The sequence below is a fragment of the Phascolarctos cinereus genome, unplaced genomic scaffold (assembly GCF_003287225.1).
Source record: "Phascolarctos cinereus isolate Bilbo 61053 unplaced genomic scaffold, phaCin_HiC Scaffold_9;HRSCAF=440, whole genome shotgun sequence".
Lineage (NCBI taxonomy): Eukaryota > Metazoa > Chordata > Mammalia > Diprotodontia > Phascolarctidae > Phascolarctos > Phascolarctos cinereus.
The window spans coordinates 157,475,828-157,497,042 of NW_027556402.1; the positions used below are offsets into that span (position 1 = coordinate 157,475,828).

Below are 21,215 nucleotides of genomic sequence, written 5' to 3' on the forward strand. Positions count from 1 at the left end.
TAGGAGTGGTGGTACCAGAACCCAGGTCTCCTCACTCCTAACCTCATGATCTTATATGTAACTAAATATTCCATTATATGTTTTATACTTTGTAGTCAGTGTCCACATAAATTTAATAAATTAATTTAAAATATATATTTAATTAATTAAATTTAATAAATTTAATAATCATATCAGTAATCATAATTTAATAATCAAGTGAGGGATTTGGTAAGATTCAGATAATTTACAATTTTTCTTATGCTTTTCTCCCCCAATAGGAAAGACTATGGGAGAAGGGAGAGTTCAGTTTTCGTCAAATTTTGCAAGAATATCAATAAACTGGAGCACACCCAGAGGAAGGCAACTGAGACAGTGAAAAGCCTTAAGATCCTTCCCTTCTAGCAATAGTTGAAGGAACTGAGGATGCTTTACCTAAAGAAGGCAGAGTAGACCAAATAGCTTTCTTGAAGTATTTGAAGGGCTTTCAAGTGGAAGAGGATTGAGATTTGTTTTGTTTGTCCCCAGAAAACAGAACTAGAAACATTTCAGCTCAACTTGATGTAAGGGAAGACCACCTCACAATTAGAACTATTAGAAAATGGACTGGGCAGCCTCAAAAGGTAGAGGATCCCCCTTTGCTTAAGGCTTTCCAAACAATGGCGGATAACCACTGCATCTCATTCAAATACAGGTTAGACCCTGTACTTGAGGCCCCTTCCAATTCTGAAAAGCTATGACTGTAAGATTTTAACCTGTAACTAGCTAGAGAACAGCCAGTTTCTGCCCCATAGTCTTTATTTTTTTACTTATGTTCCTTTTCTTGAGCCATTTAGGAAGTGTACTCTGACATAAAGAAAAAGTACCTTGTGGAAAGTGGGATTTATAAACAAATATGTTGCTGCCTTTCTAATCAAGCATCCAGGTTGTGTTGGGCTGGAAATTTGTTTCACTCTTTTTGTGGGTTCTGCTGCTCTAGAATTTGTTTAGAGCCATTTTTTACAGGTATTTGGAGGGGTTTGGGGAGAGCTCAAGCAAGTCACTGCTTTCACTCTGCCATCTTGGCTCTGCTGTTGCTGCCTTTCTAGTTTAAGGAAGAATTAAAAATAAAAACCTTTGGTATAGAATACCAAAAAGAAGCCAATTTTGTGTTTTAAAGGTTCCACTTGTATTATAACCACCAATCCAAATCTATCCATGTAAATGTACAGTGACCAAAAGAAACTTGTTAGAATTTACAAAACACCTAGGTACACGGCACTTTTCACAGCTTAAAGTCTGCATAAGTGAAGATTTTATCTTCAAATCCCACCACTCTAATTTGTTGACATCAGCTCTTAAGAGACAATTAATGTGGACCATCCTACAAAACTATGGTCATTCCCTTGGTTACAACCAATATCCCAGCATTTCTTCTTTCTATATGTATTTATTTCCTGTAACCTACTTGGAATGGGGAAAGTGGAGTGAGCTTATTCATTGCCTTTTGAAGGCAGATGGAAATAAGACCAGTTTAACTGAGGATACTCTTATGACCTTTCTTCAGTGGAATCCCAATGTGTTGTTGCAAGTTCCTTGCCTTATAATATTTTTTTCTCTTCCTCTTGTGGAAAATAGTAACTGTTAAAAGTAGGGCCAGGGTAGAAAAGAGACAACAACCAAAGAATATCAATGGTTTCTTCATCTCAAGAAATAAGCAGAAAATGCACTGTTTTTCATAGTGACTCTCCTCACATCCAAAACTGGTATACTCAGAAGGAAAACCCCTGCTGCTGATCAGGTTGTTGTAAAACTGTACTGAGGACTTTGCTTTTAAATCAGATGTGAAGAATCCGAATCTAGGTTTAAATTTTTCTTCTGTCAATTTAAATGCATAATAGCCTTTTATCTTGATTTTATCAATTACGTAAGCTGAAAAAGAGAGATTGGGATATGTGTTAGTAAAGAATACCATTAAAATATATATATATATATATATATATATATACACACACACACACACACACACACACACACACACACACACACACACACACATATATATATTATATATATATATATATATATATACACATATATAAAACACATAAACCCCTTCCTTAGGAGATATAAATTTCCTTGAGGGCAGGTTCGGCTTTGTGTTTCTATTTGTATCTCCAGCACCTAGGACATAAATGCTAGATGACTGATTAACGTATATAGATAACAATAAATATATTTATAGATATACAGATAACAATAAATAAGTATATAGATAAACAAATAAGCTATAGTCATAATCACCAAAGGACTCATCCAATGTCCCTTTGACATAATAATAATAAGCAATATTCCTATAACTTTGAGGTTTATAAAATGCTTTGGGATTTACAGTGCACTGGAAAGAGCACTGTCTTTGGAGTTAGAGGACCATGGTATAGATCCTTCCTCAGTTTCTTATTATCTCTATTACCTTGGGCAAATCACCTAACTTCCCTGGGCTTCTGTTTTTTTTTTAACTGAAAAAGAAGGGGAGTTGGACTAGATACATCTGAGGTCCATAAAATCACAGAATATCAGGTTTGGGAGAGACCTCAGAGGTTATCTGGTCCAATTTGTATCTGAACAAATATCGCCAAAATGTACTCATCCACACTCTGCTTGGTGACCTGTAGTAATAGGGGACTCACTATATACACTTTTAGACCATCCAGTCCACTTTTAGACTGCTATAATGTCTTGAACCATTTTCCTTAATATAATATGGTCTCTAGGCCTCTCAGTATCTTGGTTGCCTGTCTCCGGGATTCTGGTATGTCAGTGTCCTCTCTAAACTGTGGTACTCAGAGCCAAACACAGTATTCTAGAGGCAGACTGGCAGGGCAGACCCCTTTTGCTGGACACTGTGCTTCCAAATGTATCCTAAGTCCATTGACTTCCAAGATTGTGATGTCACCTGTTAACTCATACAGAGTTTGGAATATACTAAAATTAAAATATACTAAAATTAGTTTTCCAATATAATGCCCAAGTTTTAGGTCAAAAAGTTCCAATTTCCAGGTGATGATCATTTTTCACTCAAATGCAATCCCTAACCACCAGATACAGGGAATTGATCTTCCCCACAATTTTTTCTAGAGCAATTTTTCTCTTTTTCTCCTTTGCACTTATTACATTCTACTTTTTGTCAAGCATATTCAATACATGTCATATCTGCCTTGTTAGACTATAAACCTCAATCAGGGAAGCATTTGTTAAGTTGCTATTGTATGCAAGGCATTGGGCTAGGCCACAGAAATACAGACAAAATGAAAAATCGACCCTCCTCCTTGAGGAGCTTATATTCTACTGAGGGACAAATCATATCACAGGAATTAAATTTTTGATAACCTGAGGAAGAAAAAGGCACTAAAAACTGGTGGGAATTAGGAAAAGCTTCCTCTAGTAGGTGGCACAAGAGCTAGAGGAAAATTGAAATTCCAGGGGGTGCATTCCAGGAACAGGGGGATGGATGCCTTGGAGGTGGAAGGTAGAATGTCAAGATCACAGCAAACAGTTGATGAGGGCCAGGACCACGTTGTTTCCTGTTTTTGTATTCCTAGCACTTTCCTTCTAGATCTCTTCTGCCCTTTGTCCCTGAGTTCTTAATAGATGCCTCCACTTTCTGTCCTCTCATTCTCTTCTTAATTTCTTATTATCTAGCTTCTAACTTCACTGAAATTGCTCTCTCAAGAGTTACCTTATTGTTATTCAGTCATTTTTTCAGTTGTGTCTGACTCTTCATGACCCCTTTTAAGGGTTTTCTTGGCAAAGATACCAGAATGATTTGCCATTTCCTTCTCCAACTCATTTTATGGATGAGGAAACTGAGGCAAATAGGATTAAGTGACTTGTGCAGGATCACACAGCTATTATGTGTCTGGGACCAGATTTAAACTCAGGGAGATGAGTCTTTCTGACTCCAGGCCCAGCTCTCCATTCACTATGCCACCAAACTCTCCTCAAGAGTTACCAGTGAGTTCTTATTTGCCAAATTCAATGGCCTTTTCTTGGGCAGCTTATGTGGGGTGAGAGAGAGTAGTCATCTCTTTAGTTATTTCCTCCAGTTATCTCTATCTCTTGGCTCTAGGCATTTTCTCTGGCTGTCCTCCATGCCGGGAATGCTCTTCCCCCTTCATACCACCTACCAGCTTCTCTGGCTTCCTTTAAGCCCCAATTAAAATCTCATCTTCTACTGGAAGCCTTTCGCAACCCTTCTTAATTCCAGTGCCCCCCCTTAATTATTTCCTATTTATCCTATATATAAAACTTGTCTCTCTCTATATTTGTTTGTAGCCTCTACCATTAGACTGCGAGCTCCTTGAGGGCAGGGACTATCTCTTGTCTCTTTTTTGGTCCCTAGAACCTACCACAGTGCCTGGCACATAGTAGGTGCTTAATGTTGATTGACTGAATTAACTAACTGAACTTAATTAAATTGAATTCTGGAATTTGCTTGAAATCCACATAGTACTGCAAGGTCTGACCTTGGAATTCTAACAGTTCAGTTATGGTATCATAGAGATGACTGTGGAGTAAAAAGCATTGGATTCAAGTTGTGGTTCTGCCACTGACTTGTTATACAACCTTGGGTGAGTTACTTCTCTTATCCTTAATTTTCCTTATCTTTAAAATGATGTAATACCACTTGAAGCGTTTACTTCATGAGGTTGTTTTGGGGATTGACTGAAATGCATATAACACATCTTATGAATTGTGAAATGCTCAGTGTAAATGTGAGTTATTTGCTAAGTCATTTGTATTCTGGTGGGCCTAGGATTTCTTTTTTTTCTTTTTTCTTTTTTTGGCTAGGCAATGGGGTTAAGTGACTTGCCCAGGGTCACACAGCTAGTAAGTGTTATGTGTCTGAGGCCCGATTTGAATTCAGGTCCTCCTGAATCCAGGGCCGATGCTCTATTCACTGCACCACCTAGCTGCCCCTGGCCTAGGATTTCTTGCAACTATCTTCTTCTATTCTTCCCTACTCACTCTTTTAGCTATTGCTAAGAATATGCTTCTTAGATACTTCACTAAATACTTCACTAAACCCAGAATATTCTAGGCCCCTTACATCATCTTTGCCCTCTTCCCCTGGGGATTACCTTATGGGATTACCTTTTAAAGCTTCCTGGATGTATTTTTCTAAATAGTATTTTCGGAGGTCATCATTTTCCAGGGACTGGTCATCAATCCCATTGGATGTGATATAGACGTCTACATCACCATAATTTTTCTGGATCCAGTTGAGAATCTTTCGCTCTCCCCATGGCATCACTGCCTGCCGGGTCGGGGAGCTCAGGCAGGTGATGTCTTGTAGAAATTGGACATCTCGGTCAAAATCATACTGACTACCATTCTGCTGCTCATGGATGACAAATCTTGTGGTAAAGTGATTTAGGGCACAGAAGTCAGCTGAACCTTTGATAAGGCTCCTCTCCTCATCTGTGAAGTGTGGCAGCACAGAGCTGGAGAGCCCCTCCTTGTTCTTGAAGGCAATGTACTCCTTCATTGCTTCTGGGTAGTCTCCTGTCTTGAAAATGGGTTCTGCAAACCAAGCAATTTCAAACTGAAGAAATCGCTCGGCTGCTTTCAAGTGGGAGTCAACAAAGGGATTGGCAGGTTCAGCCCAATCTGCATGCAGAGACAGAGAGATTGCCCCCTTCTGAGAAAGTCTATACTGGCTATCATAGACATGCCAGACCAGGGCATGGGCGATCAGTAAATTGTGAGCTGCCCTGTATGTGTCATTGCTGCTGCTGTTGTATATGTCGCTCAATCTGTTGGGTTCATTGATAGTGATCCAGAGCTTCACCAAATCTCCAAGTTCTTGAAAACATAGATTTGCATAGTCTCGAAATGCATGAATAGTTGACCGGTTTAGCCATCCTCCATTCTGGAGCAAAGGTGCAGGTAGGCCTAAGTAAGCGTGAGTTGGATAATATAAGGTGACCATTGATGAAATGTTGAGTTTCATCACCTCGCTGATCACACATCTGTAATACCTAAGAACTTGTCGGTTAACTCCAGACACGTCTCCATTGGGCAGAATTAAGGACCAGTCCAGGGCAAACCTGTAGTGGGTAATTTTCATTTTTGCCAACATTTCAAGTTGCTTTTTGATGCTGACAAAATCTGTGCATTGAGCAGCTCTTGTTTTTATTGTCACCCCTTCTACTCGGTGTAGCAATCCATTGCCAGAGACATTCCATGAGTATAAGTGTGGGTCCTTGAACTGTGGTGAAGAAGCTACTGACTCAGCCTGTGAAATGCAAGAAACACACTCAGATGAGACAAAAAAGCTTGAATGGGCAAAGACACTCTTCTATGATCCTAGAAGGAAAAGTCCATGACTTTATTTTTGTTTCTAAAACCTGAGAAGGGATATATGATGCTTATCCTGACCTGTGTTCTTAGGCTTTTCATCTCCATGAGACCAGTAGAAATAAATCTAAGTTTTCAACATTTTCTTTTTTTTAATTAATTTTTTTTCAATTAACAAAAGTCTTCAACCTCCATCCCCCCAAACTGAAAATGAAAGAAAAACAAAACCCTCATAACAAATATACACAGTCAAACAAAAGGGCATGGAACCGCTCCCTGGATCTGATGTGGGAAAGAAACTGCTGTTTCCACCAGAAATCACTGAGTAGCTAGCTGTTCCTAGGTTACTATCTCCTAATTCTCAAATGTCTTTCTCCATTTTTCACCTGCCTTGTTTAACGTTGCTATGACCCAGGCTAAGACAAAACCAGGCATTTGGCTTGTCATTAAATTTTTAAAAAACAAATAAACATCTAACTCTAGAAAGGTACCACAGGATGAGAATGTGAAATTGATTAATCATAAAGGATTCAACATAGGTAAAGGGTGTGGAAATGCTTCCAGTGCTATAGAGCTGACTTCAAGTCAGGAAGACCTGAGTTCAAATTCTGCCTGGAACCATTACCTGCTGTTGCCATCCTGGGCAAGTCATTTAACCTCTCTTGGCTTTAGTTTCCCCATCTGTAAAATGGGAATAATAACTGTACTTTTACAGGATTGTCATGGGGAACACAGGAGATGATAATCATGTAAAATGCTTTGTAAACCTTAAAGCACACTACAAATTTTAACTATTACTATGATTATATGGCAGTAAGGGCACAGCTGTGTTATCTGAAAATGGACTCCATAATGACTATACTATATATTAGAACTTCCCTTCTTCACAGAGGATCTAGACAATGGAGTTACATAACAACTAGCCAATCAGAAGGATTTCTGAGACTTAGAGCTGCTTGACATACCAGTGATCCTTCGCAAGTGAAATCTAGCCAAATTTGAAATTCCTGTAGCTTCCAGAAACCACAGACCGAGCAGCTCAAGGGCAACCTTGAGCAGCCGCCACAGAATCAAGACTTTGCTCTGGACTTTCTAAAACATCCTGGCTTATTGTGTCTACCTCTCCCCTTAACCCAGCTCCTCCCTTAGAATCTCCAGAGAATATATTATCCCACCCTTTCCCCACTCCACTTTGAGCAACTGAGAATTCTCCCTCTCTGTTCTGCTTACATAAGCAAGCTCTTCTCACACAATAAATGCTTTTATGATCCAGGATCAGACTCTGTTTCATTTAGGGACCCTCTTTTTGAGCCTGGGGGTCTTCCTTTAACAGTTATGAAATAGTAAAAAAAAAAAATTAGGGCACTACAGTGCCCTAGACATCCTTGTCTCCTTGAATAGAAAATTTAATCAATTTCAAGGAGGGTCTAGATTCCCTAAAACTGAAGCAATCTTTATGTCTTCCAAGTAGTAGAAATGTCTGTTTAATTTGATTAAGAAAAATATCTCTTTGTTCATCTTTGACCTGATTACAAGGGTGCTAGTAAACGGAGTGTAATTGGTTCCTGGAAGATATTTCTCTGAGGTATTAGCATTAATGTTACTATTGCTCTTTTTTTTTTTTAAAGGCAATTGGGGTTAAGTCACTTGTCCAGGGTCACACAGCTAGTGTCAAGTGTTTGGTCTGAGGTCAGATTTGAACTCAGGTCCTCCTGACTTCAGGGCCAGTGCTCTATCCACTGTGCCACCTAGCTGCCCCCACCCCCAATTTATAGATGAGAAAAGCAACGTGTTCTAGGTCACACAGTTAGTCATGCAGAAGTGGAAATTGCTTGGGAGGGACAGCATTCTAACTAGCAGAGGAAATTGTGGTGAGTGGCACCTCTCTCAAGTAGGAATGTTTCTAGGGATAAGGATAGGAACTGGACTTGTGATTTCATTGATCCAGGGAACTCTGAGTCAGCCACTTAAAGTCTTAGAGATTTGCCTAGGGCATTGAGGGGTCAAGCCACCTATATATCAGAGGTGGGACTAGATGCCAGGTCTCCAAAACAGCTCTCTCTATTCATTAAGCCATGTTGCATCTAATATTTGTATATCACAATAAGTTTTTCCTGACACACTTTGGCTACAACACAGTACAGAGTTTTTCTTCCACAGGGGCGACTGCCAGAGGTACACCTCCAGAGACAATGACAAAAGCCCCTTTTCAGCTCTTCCCCTTAAAGTAAACCAAAACTTCTCTGCCACTTTCTTCTCCCTCCCAACAAATGAAAACAGGAAGTTTTAAGTCACATCTCTACAATCAAGACACCTGCAATTATGTGCTGGCAGACCACCCTCATCACCTCCTAGACCTGAGTCTAGTAAACTTTTCTAGGTCACAGGACCCCATCAACCCCTTGCTAGTCTGAAATTTTCTTGGGTATGAAAGCTGCTGCTTGTGCTCCTAGGCCTAAATCAACTAAAACCAACAGAAGATGGCTTAGAAAAAATATTTCCCAAATTCAGTGCTAAATAGAAAACAATTCCTTATCTGCTGAGAAGCTCCCCACACACACATACCACATGTGGAATTAAATGTACCTGGATTAAATGACAATTAACTTTTCAGTAAATATTTCCCACACACACACCTTACATGTCATCTTCCATAGTCTAATTACAAAACTGTACGCCTGCCATCTGTCAAATAGTTATCTATCAAATAGTTATCTAGGACATTAAACTCCAAGAACATTGATTATCCATGTATACATTAGCCTAAATCTATGTGTACATAACTATTTAAGTAAATTTCTAGCCTGGATGGTGGCCAGGTTCAATGCTATTTGAAAGTTTATGGAATCAATATCGGAAACAGGTCACTAGGGGTCATCTTACCCATCATCTTACGCATCCTCCTATCTTCAGGTAGCACCACATTTAAACCACCCTGAAGAAAGAATGTTTACTTGGCTTTTAAAAATCTTCAAAGATTATCACTTGTCCACTGGAGGAGATAGTAGTAGTTGTACATAAGAGGATTTAGCATAAAATTAAAGGAGATGCATGTCAATCCCAACCTTATCAGCAAACCTGGCGTGGTGTGGATAAATGAGAGAAGCATGTAGAGGAGATGCTATATTCAACTTCCTAAAACACTAGTTTCATTGTGCTTCTAGTTCAAACACCTCTAAGGACTCTTCAATACAAGATAACTTCCAGTCTACTTAGATTGTCACTTTGTGGCATCCCCTGCCCCCAACACGACCCCAAACTATATTATAAGCTCATCTTCTATAGCTTCCTTACTTGAGCCCTGTTTCAGCCACACTGGCCTATTACTGTCTCCCAGTCATTCTTGCCTTCATTTGTACCATGACCCTTCCCTAGAATATTCTTCTGCCTTCAAATCCTATCCATCCTTCAAACTTAAGTTCATATTTTACAATTTCCATGAAGCCTTCCATAAGCACCTGGAAGTCTAAGTTATCTGATTCCCCTCAGAGCTTCCCTATTACCCATACTTCTCAATTGCCTTTTATGATATACAATTCAGCCTTATTAATGCATTTTCCCTGTGGGAACTTCTTGTTCCCTTTCCATTAAATTGTAAATAAGTTTCTTCAGTTCAAGGATCATGCTTCCTTACGTCTTCCACAGAGTTTAGGGCAGAGCCTTGCTTCTAGTAACTCTATGGCTATGCTATGGTGACTGATTGACAGATAACAGAACATCTAGAATGAAAAAGCTTTGTTGGAGAAAGGGACTCAGTTATAAGATTACCGCTCATATCTTCAGAGAACCTTAGAGGACATAATTTTACAGATGATGTAATAGGCCCAGGCAAGTTAAATGAATTGCCCAGGGTCACACTGGTGTTAAGCTTCAAAGATTTTAGAGATTTCAAAAGAACCAAATTACATTTGATATTTAAGAACAGTGGTATCAATTTCAAATGGAAACTAAGGCCACCAATTTGTACAATTTGACTTAGTTTTAAAGTGAACTAATTTCTATGTCTTATTATATTTTTATTTGTTTTGATACACATTTCCCAATTACACTTTAATTTGATTCAGTCCCCACTCAGAGCCATACATGATCCGGGGAGTTTAACACCTATTCTTTAGAAGAAGACCCTGTTAGAGATTCAGGGACAGTGAAAGCACCACTAAGTTTTCCACAAGTGATTTTAGGCTGCCCACTGGACAAAGATTCCTGAAGCTTTTCCTGCTTTCTAGGACAGAGTTTGCTTCTTTGGAAGGCCTGGAAATGTGACTTTCTTTCTTGTAAATTTTTCAAATGATTCCTTTGGAAAACATGTGGACCATTAGATGAACAAAACTGGCTTTTGGGCACCTTCAGCAGCCAGGTGGCGCAGTGGATGGAGCACGGGGCCTTAAGTCAGGAAGACTCAACCTCCCAAGTTCAAATTTGGCCTCAAACACATACTAGCTGTGCGACCCTAGACAAGTCACTTAACCCTCTTTGCCTCAGTTCTTTATCTGTAAAATGAGCAAGAGAAGGAAATGACAGGCTACGTCAGTATCTTTGCCAAGAAAAGTCACGAAGAGTCACACGTGACTGAAAAACAACTGAACAACAAACTATAACTTAATTCCTCCACATCTCTGTCTGTATGTCTTCTCTGTTTCTCTCTCGGTTTGTCTGTGTCTGTCTCTTTCTGTCTGTCTCTCTTTCTTCCTCCTCATCAGCAGAATGAAATCTTAGTAAAATATCCTGAGATTGAATATGAACTTCCTGTCCCTTTCCCCAAAAATAGTGCTGTCCTTTGTATGCGAAGATGGCACTATTGCTCTATGGAGAGTTGGGCATGTATTTAGAGCTGTTTTTCCCCAGAAAGGCTTACACCGATACAACCCCCCACTATCTCCTAGTCTCGCTTAAGAGATGTACCAGTGCTCTGTGTTTTCTTTTAACAGCTGTCGAACTACAGCTAAAACTGATGCCCATGAAGAGCGGAGAGCAAACAAGCCTATATGGACTTCTTAGTCCTCATTAACTCATATAGTACTGGACCATCTGCTCACAATAAACCCTTAAAGCGCTTTATACTTGCAGTGGTACAGTTAGTGGCCATTGTAGAAAGCACTGACCGGTGTTCTAGCCTTAAAGGTCAGCACTTGGGTTTAAAAACCAAGTGGCGTCTCCAAGTTTGCATTTAAAAAGAGAATGAAAAAAATTATTGAGTCTGCCATCTAAATCAACTGTATATCAAGCTATTGTTGCATGTTATTTGCTATGGTCCTTGACAACTTCTAATAATAATAACTGACATTCATGTCATTTTAATGTTGCAAAGCACTTGCCATAACCTCATTAGACCCTCACGATCCCATACCATCAATAAAGCAGATATCATCATCCTCATTTTAGAGACCAGAAAGCTGTGTCTCAAAGAGGTTATGTGCCATGCAGTAAGGATCAGAATATTTCAAGCCCGAGCTCTATTTGTCACACTGCACTGCCTGCCCTAGACCCAGTGAACTGATGCCTAGTTAATGACATTATATAACACATCTACTGTTCATTCCATTTTGCAGTCAACCTGTCTCATTTATCCATGGCAACTTACCTTTAGAACAGATTCAGTAATGCCCCAGGAAAAGTCACAGGGAAACTGACCCTGCACATCAGGTGTGGAGTCTTTTAAGACAAATCCATTCTCTTTTATGATTTGTTTGTAGTAATGTGCAGAGGACTTGGGTTTTCTTTCCTTCTCTTTGCTCCTGAAATCCACATAAAACAAACCCCGTCTGGTAGTATAAGCGTCTTGCCATTCAAAGCCATCCAGCAGAGACCACGCTGTGTAACCAAACACCCTTAGTTCATCATATTTTATTGCTGCAGGGGAAAAAAAGAAATTGGAATTGATTTGAGTGTCCTCAAATCAGTCAATAAACATGTATTAAGGGACTACACAGTGCCAGGCACTGTGCCAAGTGCTGGGGATGCAAAGAAAGTCCCTCCCCTCAAGTAGCTTACTCTAACAGGGAGGCAAGACAAACAACTACTTATGCACAAAATGTATTTTGGATAAATTGGAGATAACAGAGGGAAAGCACTAATTAGCTTTCAGGGTCTCACACTTGTCTGAGGTGTGAAAATTCATTAATAATACCCATTATGATGTCTGGGCAGTGCATACTATGAAATTACCTAATTTTCAAGAGCAATAATCCCTCCCAAAAAATGACGGCTCTTTTTATCCAAAATGTGTCACCAATCAGTGTATATTATTCTTAGGATATGGTCAAGAAAAAAAAACCCAAACACTTTTGCAACTAAGAGTCTCAATTCCTTCCCTGTTGCTCGCAACTAGAAACAATCTCTCCACCTGATCTAGCCTTTTGTACTGCTCTTATGAGTTAAATCCAATTCACTTTCAAGTTAAGACATCACCTTCCTAACGTCACTGGTCTTCTTTGAGAAAGAGGGACAAACAACAATCTGTGAGTAATAGTAGCTCCCCACTGGGAACCAAGCAGCCACTTCCAGTGGGCAATGCTGCCCCTTCCTTCCTTCCTTCCTTCTTTCCTTCCTTCCTTCCTTCCTTCCTTCCTTCCTTCCTTCCTTCCTTCCTTCCTTCCTTCCTTCCTTCCTTCCTTCCTTCCTTCCTTGCCTCCCTCCTCTCCTTCTGTCCATATGGGGAATCATACCCTTACCTGTGGGTCCTCTGCCCAAAGGAATATAAATTTTAATTGCTGAAACCTTGCAAGACATCGGAGGTGGGGCGGTGGGTGGGGGAGTTTTACAGGCTAGATTATTTTTCCTCTTCCCTACTTATTTATTCAATCATTAAAAAAACAAAACAAAACTGGGACAATTAACTCTTTTGCCCCAAACAGTTTCATTTAAGATTTCTCGAAATACAGCACTGTAAAACCAGGCTTTGATAAAGCCCATTGGATTCAAATGGAAAGCTATTTGACCATACCTTAAACTCAAATCACTCTGGTTCTCACTGAGTGGCCAACAATAATTCCCAGCCCAAGCCTCACTGGTTATTGTTTGGGTTTTGATGGCTCAGAGCATAAACAGCAATTGTGTCTGTTCTGGCCAGAAACCCCGAAGGTCTTCCCCTCCCCCGGTGATTTTTTTTTTTAAGTAGGTAAAAGAGGCCATTTTTTGCCTCATTTCTTACTTAGCCTTAATTACTGAATGGGTCTTCCCTCAAACAAACTGAGGCCTGGAAAGAACTTAGTTTAAAAAGGCCAAGGTTTCCCACTGCATCTGGAGCCATCTCTAGTCGTCCTGATCTATGTCTTGCCACTGGACCCAGATCGCTGTGGAGAAGAGAATGAGGCTAGTGACTTTGTACAGCCCTGCCTCACTTAAATCCAATTCACTTGTAAGTCAAGACATCACCTTCCTGATGTCATTGGTACTCCTTGAGAATGAAGGACAAACAACAATGAGTTAAATATGTATACTATATTAATGTATTATTTTGTATTATTGTATTATTATTTGCCTGAACATCTTATTTCCCTTACTAGATTGGAAGCTCCTCGATGGCAGGGAATGGAGTATATCTATCTTTATATTTTCCCTTCATGCCTAAGTTAGTGAATTGTTTATAGCAGGTATTTAATAAATGTTTGTTGAATGAATATGCTTTACCTATGAATTTAGGGAACATGTCTTCTTGTATCTATATTTTCAAACATTTGGTTTTTTCAAAGATTCATTAATTTATTTATTTTTAAAACATTTGCTTTTGACTAAAAATGTCTACTTAAAAGAGCCAGTGTGATTTTTATCAACAAAAAAAGTCACTGAGACAAGGGTGAGAAAGAAGGGCCGTAGTATAATAGAAAAGCTCTTGACCTGGATTCTAGGCCCAAAATCTGCTACTTGTAAGCAAGTCACTTAATTTCTGTGGGTCTCATTAGTAAAATTAGGGGGTTATACTAGATAAGGTCCCTTCAAATGTTAAAATGCTATGATTCATCAGTATTAATAGGTTAAGTAAGAATGTAATATTATTAATATTATACAGATTTATGATTTAACTGGCTTAAGGAGCTTCCTATATATATATATACATATATATATGCATACATATATATATATATGTATATATATATAGGTTAGTGTTCTATACTTCTTAACCTCAGAGAGTTGCCTGGTGGCACTGACATTAAATTTAGGCTTGTCTGTTAAATGATATAGGTAGCCCAAAGAGATCACAAAAAATGGAAAAGGACTCACATGTACAAAAATATTTATAGCAGCTCTTTTTGTGGTGGCCAAGCATTGGAAATTGAGGGGAGGCCCATCATTTGGGGAATGGCTGAACAAGTTGTGGTATATGAATGTAATGGAATATTATTGTGCTATAAGAAATGATGAGGGGGCAGCTAGGTGTCGCAGTGAGAGAGTCAGGAGGAGTTGAGTTCAAATGCAGCCTCAGATACATAACACTTACTAGCTGTGTGATTCTGGGCAAGTCACTTAACCCCAACTGCCTCACCAAAACAAAAAAGAAAGAAAGAAAGAAAAAGAAATGATGAGCAGGCAGATTTCAGAAAAAACCTGGACTTCCATGAACTGATGCTGAGTGAGGTGAGCTGAACCAGGAGAACATTGTACACAGTAACAGCAACATTGTGCAATGATCAGCTCTGATAGACTTAGCTATTCTGAGCAATGCGATGATCTAAGACAATTCCAAAAGACTCGTGATGGAAAATGCTATCCACATCTAGAGAAAGAATTATGGAGTCTGAATGCAGATAGAAGCATACTATTTTCTCTTTTTTTTCCTTTCTCGTGGCTTTTCTCTTTTGTTCTGATTCTTCCTTCACTACATGACTAATATGGAAATATATTTAATATGATTCTACATGTATAGCCTATATCAGATTGCTTTCTGTCTTGGGGAGGAGGGAGAAAAAATTTGGAACTCAAAATCTTATAAAAGTGAATTTTGAAACTATCTTTACATGTAATTGAAAAAAATACCATTAAGTGGAAAAAAAATTATACAGGCAGTCTATGTCAGAGATAGAACTTTACTTCCCACTCCCAAACCATCCACTGTTTTCCCAACTCTGAGGCCAAATTGGTATTATGAAAAATCTTTATGAAGAGGTGATAATTTCTGTTAGAGTGAGGCAAAACTGTGTAAGGACTTATACGGACTGATGCTGAGTGAAGTGAGCAGTACCAGAAGAACATTGCACACAGTAACAGCCATACTGTGTGATGACTGACTTTGATAGACTTAGCACTTTTCAGCAATGCAAGGATCTAAGACAATTCCAAAAGTCTCATTATGGAAATGCTATCCACATCCAGATAAAGAACTATGGAGTGTAAATGCAGATGGAAGCATACTATTCGCTCTGTTTTGTTTCTTCTTTCTAGTGGTTCCTCTCATTTGTTCTAATTCTTCTTTACAACATCACTAATGTGAAAATATGTTTAATAAAAATGTATAAGTAGAGCCTATATGAGATCCCTGCCGTCGTGAGGAGGGGTGAGGGGAGTAAAGGGAGAAAATTTAAAACTCAAAAGCTTAAAAGGAAGTAAATGCTGAAAACTAAAAATAAATTTTTTTAAAATGAAAAAAAAATCTGCTCCTTTGGTTCCATGTGACCTTGAGGAAAATTCACCTAGAGAAGGTATATGTGTGAATACACCCCTACAGGCACAGAGAATAGGAATGAGTCATTCTGCTAGATTAGATTTAGAAGTCCATGTGTGTCTCTCTATGACTTTTCCTTTGGGATAGCAGAAAACACATTTTCCAGGTCCACTAAAACATATACAAGGTATGCCAGATTAAGTGATAGCTAGTACTAAGATATAAACTGTACTGAGATTCTGAGATTCCATTAATTTGAATAAGTTGGTACACAACTTTCCTGGGGAAACAAGAATTAACTCTAGTCCTCCTTACATCACATTACTGTAGTAAAAAAAAAAATGTAGATGTCCATGTATACAGGATGGATAGGGTAAAATATTAACCATCAAACTTCCAACTGCCATATTGATTTCTCTAAGATTATCTCCAATTTATCCTGCATTTATTTTGTTTGTACATAGCTCTTTGCATCTTGTCTCCACCATTAGATTGTAAGCTCTTGGAGGGCAGAGACTGTTTTTGTCTTTTTTTTCTTTGTATCCTCAGCATTTGGCTCTGGGCCTGAGATATAGCAGGCATTTATTAAATAACTGTTGACTGACTGATCAGATAGGAGCCTAAGCTATACAGGAAGGTCAAATATTGGAAATTACACAGTTTTGCCTTGTATGGCACATTCCTTTCTCTCAAGACATTTCTATTACTTGGATCTCTGTCAGAGTAAAAGGATTAACAGATGAAAAATAGGAGATACAAAGACAAGTAACTTGCTCAGGAGTCACATAGCCAGTAAGTGATGGGATTGGGATTCCAGCTCAGGTCTTCTGATCCCCAAACCAGTACTGTCTCCATTATGCCATGCTACCTGTTTTTCAAATATATTTTGTTAATTTGCAATAATGAAACAAAAAGTAGTAACATCCTGCCATCTTGGATGTTTCAGAAGCCTCAAATCAACTCAACAATTATTTGTTAACATTTGCTGCTATGTGTAAGGTATTGTCTTGGGGCAAGCGATACGGAAAGAAAGAAACATTTAGTCCACAACATTATGAGGAAATTTAAATTTAAATTTTTTCATAGCACATCAAAATCAACTTCTCAACATCAAACTTACTGTCACTTTGAAAAAAAAAGTCTCCCAGCCCCCAAGTTCTTTAGGTACCCACGATGTCAACATTTAAGAAATTTTGAGCTAATGTTCAACTAACCTTGAAGAACCTTATTAAGGAAATTCTTCATCATGTAGATTGCTGTTGTGTCTTCTGTTTTCACATGACTGTCTGTGAACCAGCCGTTCTCGGTTATGAGGATCTCAGGGTTGTTGTATTCTAGTTTAATCCACTTTAGTACTTCTCTTAAATTGAGTGATACGTTTTGCCCCATTTTTGCCATGGTGCTTGGAGGTTTGAAATTATTGGGTCCAAAGGAAAAGGCAAAGAAATCAGCTGTGCCCCTCACTTCAGTTTTATCAGCTTCAGAGAACTGAGGGAGAAGCGGGTATAAGTCCTTCATTATTTTCGGATAGTCCCCATCCCCATGGATAGGGTTGGCAAACCATCCCATCACAGAAGTCACAGATTGCTGACACTTAAGCACATCCAGGTTGTTTTCTGATTTGTTTGGTACCATCCAGTGGGATCCCAAGGTTATTGATAATAAACCTTTCTGATGTGGCCGAAAGTTTGTATTGTAGTTATGCCAGACTTTGGCGTGAGCCTGATAAAAAAGAAAGTGTTATTAGAACTTATTGTATCACTACGAAAATAAATTTGTTTATGGAATGTCCCTTCATTGGCTGTATTAGTGATGTGGAAGGGGGAGTGGATTATCGTGGGGAATCCCACACAGTGAGGATCTTGCGACATGGCAACCGCCAACCAAATTCTACAACCGCTACCACCTCCCTGCCGGCACCTCCCTTGAAGCCAGAAGAGTGATGGTGAATCCCATTTAATGAAGGAATTGCACAAAGATATTCTTACTGACTCCACAATCAATCAATAAGCCTTTACTTATTAAGTACCTATTGTGTGCCAACCACTGTGCTAAACACTTTACATACATTATCTCAGCTAATCCTCACATTTAATCCTGCCAGGTGCTATTATTATCCCCATTTTACTGTAGAGGAAACTGAGGCAGACAGCGGTTAAGTGACTTGGCCAGGGTCACACAGCTAGAAAGTGTGTAAGATCAGATTCAACTTCAAATCTTCCTGACCCCGGACTCAGAACTTACTCCACTGTGCCACGGGTCCCAGAAAAGTCCATTAAAACGTGTACGAAATAAGTACATAATGATTTGTTGGTCAGGTGCAGGGTAGTTGCAGTGTGTGTGGAACTAACAACAGGGGGGATCAGGAAAAGTCTCTTGAAGATGGCATTGAAGCAGAGCCTTGAAAGAAGATAGGGATCTCAAGAGGCAGAGGTGAGGAGGGAGAGCCTCCTAGGCACAGAGGGACAGTCAAAGGCTCTTAGAGGACAGATGGAATGGGATGGCCACTATTCTCCTTTATTCTGTGCTGTGTCGCCTTTCAAGGGTGCATCCCTGAGGGCTAAGGTTAGAGTCAGGGTTAGAAGTGGAATGGGAGGTTAGAAGCAGAATTAGGGTTAGAAACATAGAATTAGGATGGGGATAATAATAAGATGGGGATAATAATAGCCCTGTCTCTTATCTGTGAGGATCAAATGAGGAGGGAGAAAAGGGAATAAGCATTTATTAAGTGCCTACTAGGTGCCAGTGAGTGTGCTAAGCACTTTACAATTATTATCTCCTCTCAACAATCTTGGGAGGTAGGTGCTTTTAGTATCTACATTTTACAGTTGAGGAAACTGAGGCAGACAGTGGTTAACTGACTTGCCCCAGGGTCACATAAGTAGTAAGCTGAGACTGGATTTGAATTCAGGTCTTCCTGACTTGAGGCCCAGAGCTCTGTGCACTATGGAGCCACCTAGCTGACTCTATGAGGCAATACAATAAAGACAAAATTTTGTAAAGTGCTTAGCACATAGTAGATGCTGAATAAATGATTATTTCCTTCTTCCTTTAATCATTCAAAGAGTATTATTAATTGTACCTCTCATATAATACTAGCATTAGGCAATGTGTCGTTTATAGCAAAGGTGTGAAACACTATCGGTGGGGCTAGAACAAGATGAAAATGTAATTGGGAAATATTTAATGAAGTAAATAAAAACACAATTGAACATAGATAGTGGTAATATGTGTTTTTCTTTTTCTTTGCAAGGCAATTAGGGTCAAGTGACTTGCCCAGGGTCACACAGCTAGTGAGTGTCAAGTATCTGAGGCCGGATTTGAATTTAGGTCCTCCTGACTCAAAGGCTGGAGCTCTATCCACTGTGCCACCTAGCTGCCCCAATATGTGTTTTTCTAAGTCAATATGCACACAACAGGACCGTTAGGTATGATTTAATATCTCCTTTTTCTACTTGAGTTTGACCAAACTGATTGATAGCATCCTCCTTTGCCATTAGAAATTTTAAAATATTGTTGGGAAGACAATATTAAATTCACTAAACAAATTAAGGAATAATATGATAACAGCTGACATAAATAGTAGCTTTAATATTTGCAAAGTACTTTACATATTCATGTATTTAGAGCTAGAAATGGCCTTACAAGTCGTCAAGTCTAACCCCTCATTTTACAAATGAGGAAACTGAAGCCCAGAGAAGTTAAATGACTTGCCTAGACTTATATAGTGTCTGAGGCAGAATTTGAACCTCAGGCTTCCTAAGTGTAGTTCCAACACTTTATCCACTAAATGTGCTCATGCAGACTATAGTAAAGCATCAAAATGAAAACAAAACAAAACAAGTATGGGCCAAATGTATGGGACAGATAGCAAATGGTGGTTTGGGCAATGAAGAAGGGGAGAAATCATTGTTGACTGAAGTTATCATGAAAGACTTTGTGAAGGACACAGCTTACCATGTCCTGCTACACAGAATTTGAGAATTTACATAATGCTTTAAAGCAGTGTACACAAGTAAGTATATTATTGTTGTTATTATTCTCTGTCTTTATTTATAAATCAGTAAACTTCAGCAGACTTAGGTATTCATGGCTGGTTTTAGCCATAGTTAAGATAACAGTATATAATGACCTGAACAATGAGATCTATTATCTCTAGAGCTGTCTTCCAAACTACTAAGCTTACAAGGCAGACAAGAGTTTTCAGACTGAAATCCAAACAGCATCATATTTAAAAATTAAACTGGGTTATAGAACCTAGTACTGGAAATTGTAAGGCTTCAGGTTTATTCCTTGTATAAGGAAGTTAGCTTTCCTCTGTTCCTAGATCATAGGCTCTAACCCTTAGCCCACTGTATTGAAAATACTCCATCACACACAAGTGTGAGAAACAATGCAAATCCATCACTCATTTCTACTAGAGAGGGAGTTTTATTCTGTTTTTAGCTAATGATGTTTCCTTCAGTAGGATATATAAAAGTTGATACATTAGCAAAAGCTATGGTAAGACCTTGTTTTTGTCAGGAACCATACAGCTGAAAACACAGCAAGCAGTTGCTACCACAGGGTTTCTTCGGGTCAGCCTTCTATGAAAATCATATATACTGTATATGCTGTTCACTTCGAAGGGTGACCTTGATGTACTTTGGAGTTTCTTTCACCTTCTTTGTTATTTGAAGAGGCTATCGCTGTATCTAAGGTCATCTTTACTTTGGATTGGAAAAAGCTTCTCTACCCACGTGCACAGAAGGGGGGATGGGTTGGAAGCACCTGAGTAATTAGAAGTTTATAATATTTGCCAAATAACCAGGTGAAAGTATTGCTTAGAGATAGAGTTTGACAATTTATTTTGCTAGTCTGGAGCTCAGGTGGTCTACTGGGAAAAGAAAATTAAGGGATATGGGCAAGTATGACTCTGTACCATGAGTATTACACAACAGCTTTTTATGATTTTCCCCCCAAGGTTACCATTTCTCTTGTACAAGGCCATCCACCTTTGGAATGATTGATTTAAGTTAGCTTCAACCTTTGTTCCTTGGATTCAATAGCTTAAAGGGGAAGTTAGAAGGCTTTTTCTTTTCTTTCTTTTTTTTTTTTAAGCTGGCAGTTAGGTGCTATGTCATAAGGGAGAGACAGTGAATTAATTTCTCATCCTATTCATCCTATTCTGTTCCAACATGGCAGCTCCCTTTGCTGCCGCTGTAGGTTTCACAACCAGATAAGTCTTTTGGGAGATGAGAGGAAATCAAATGGCTAACCCAATTTTAAAATCAGAAGTGGAGAAAGAGATGGACACCAG

At 39.0% G+C, this 21,215-nt stretch overlaps 1 protein-coding gene across 1 annotated transcript in view; it reads right to left on the minus strand.

Annotated features, from left to right (window-relative positions):
• Positions 1-721: 721 nt before the first annotated feature.
• KLB (klotho beta) overlaps positions 722-21,215 on the minus strand; it is a 36,777-nt gene continuing 16,283 nt past the window's right edge. The window contains 4 exon segments of the mRNA XM_020991479.2: positions 722-1,890; positions 5,113-6,256; positions 11,900-12,168; positions 17,131-17,638. Of these exon segments, the coding sequence (XP_020847138.1) occupies positions 1,493-1,890; positions 5,113-6,256; positions 11,900-12,168; positions 17,131-17,638 (2,319 nt within the window). The 3' untranslated portion in view covers positions 722-1,492.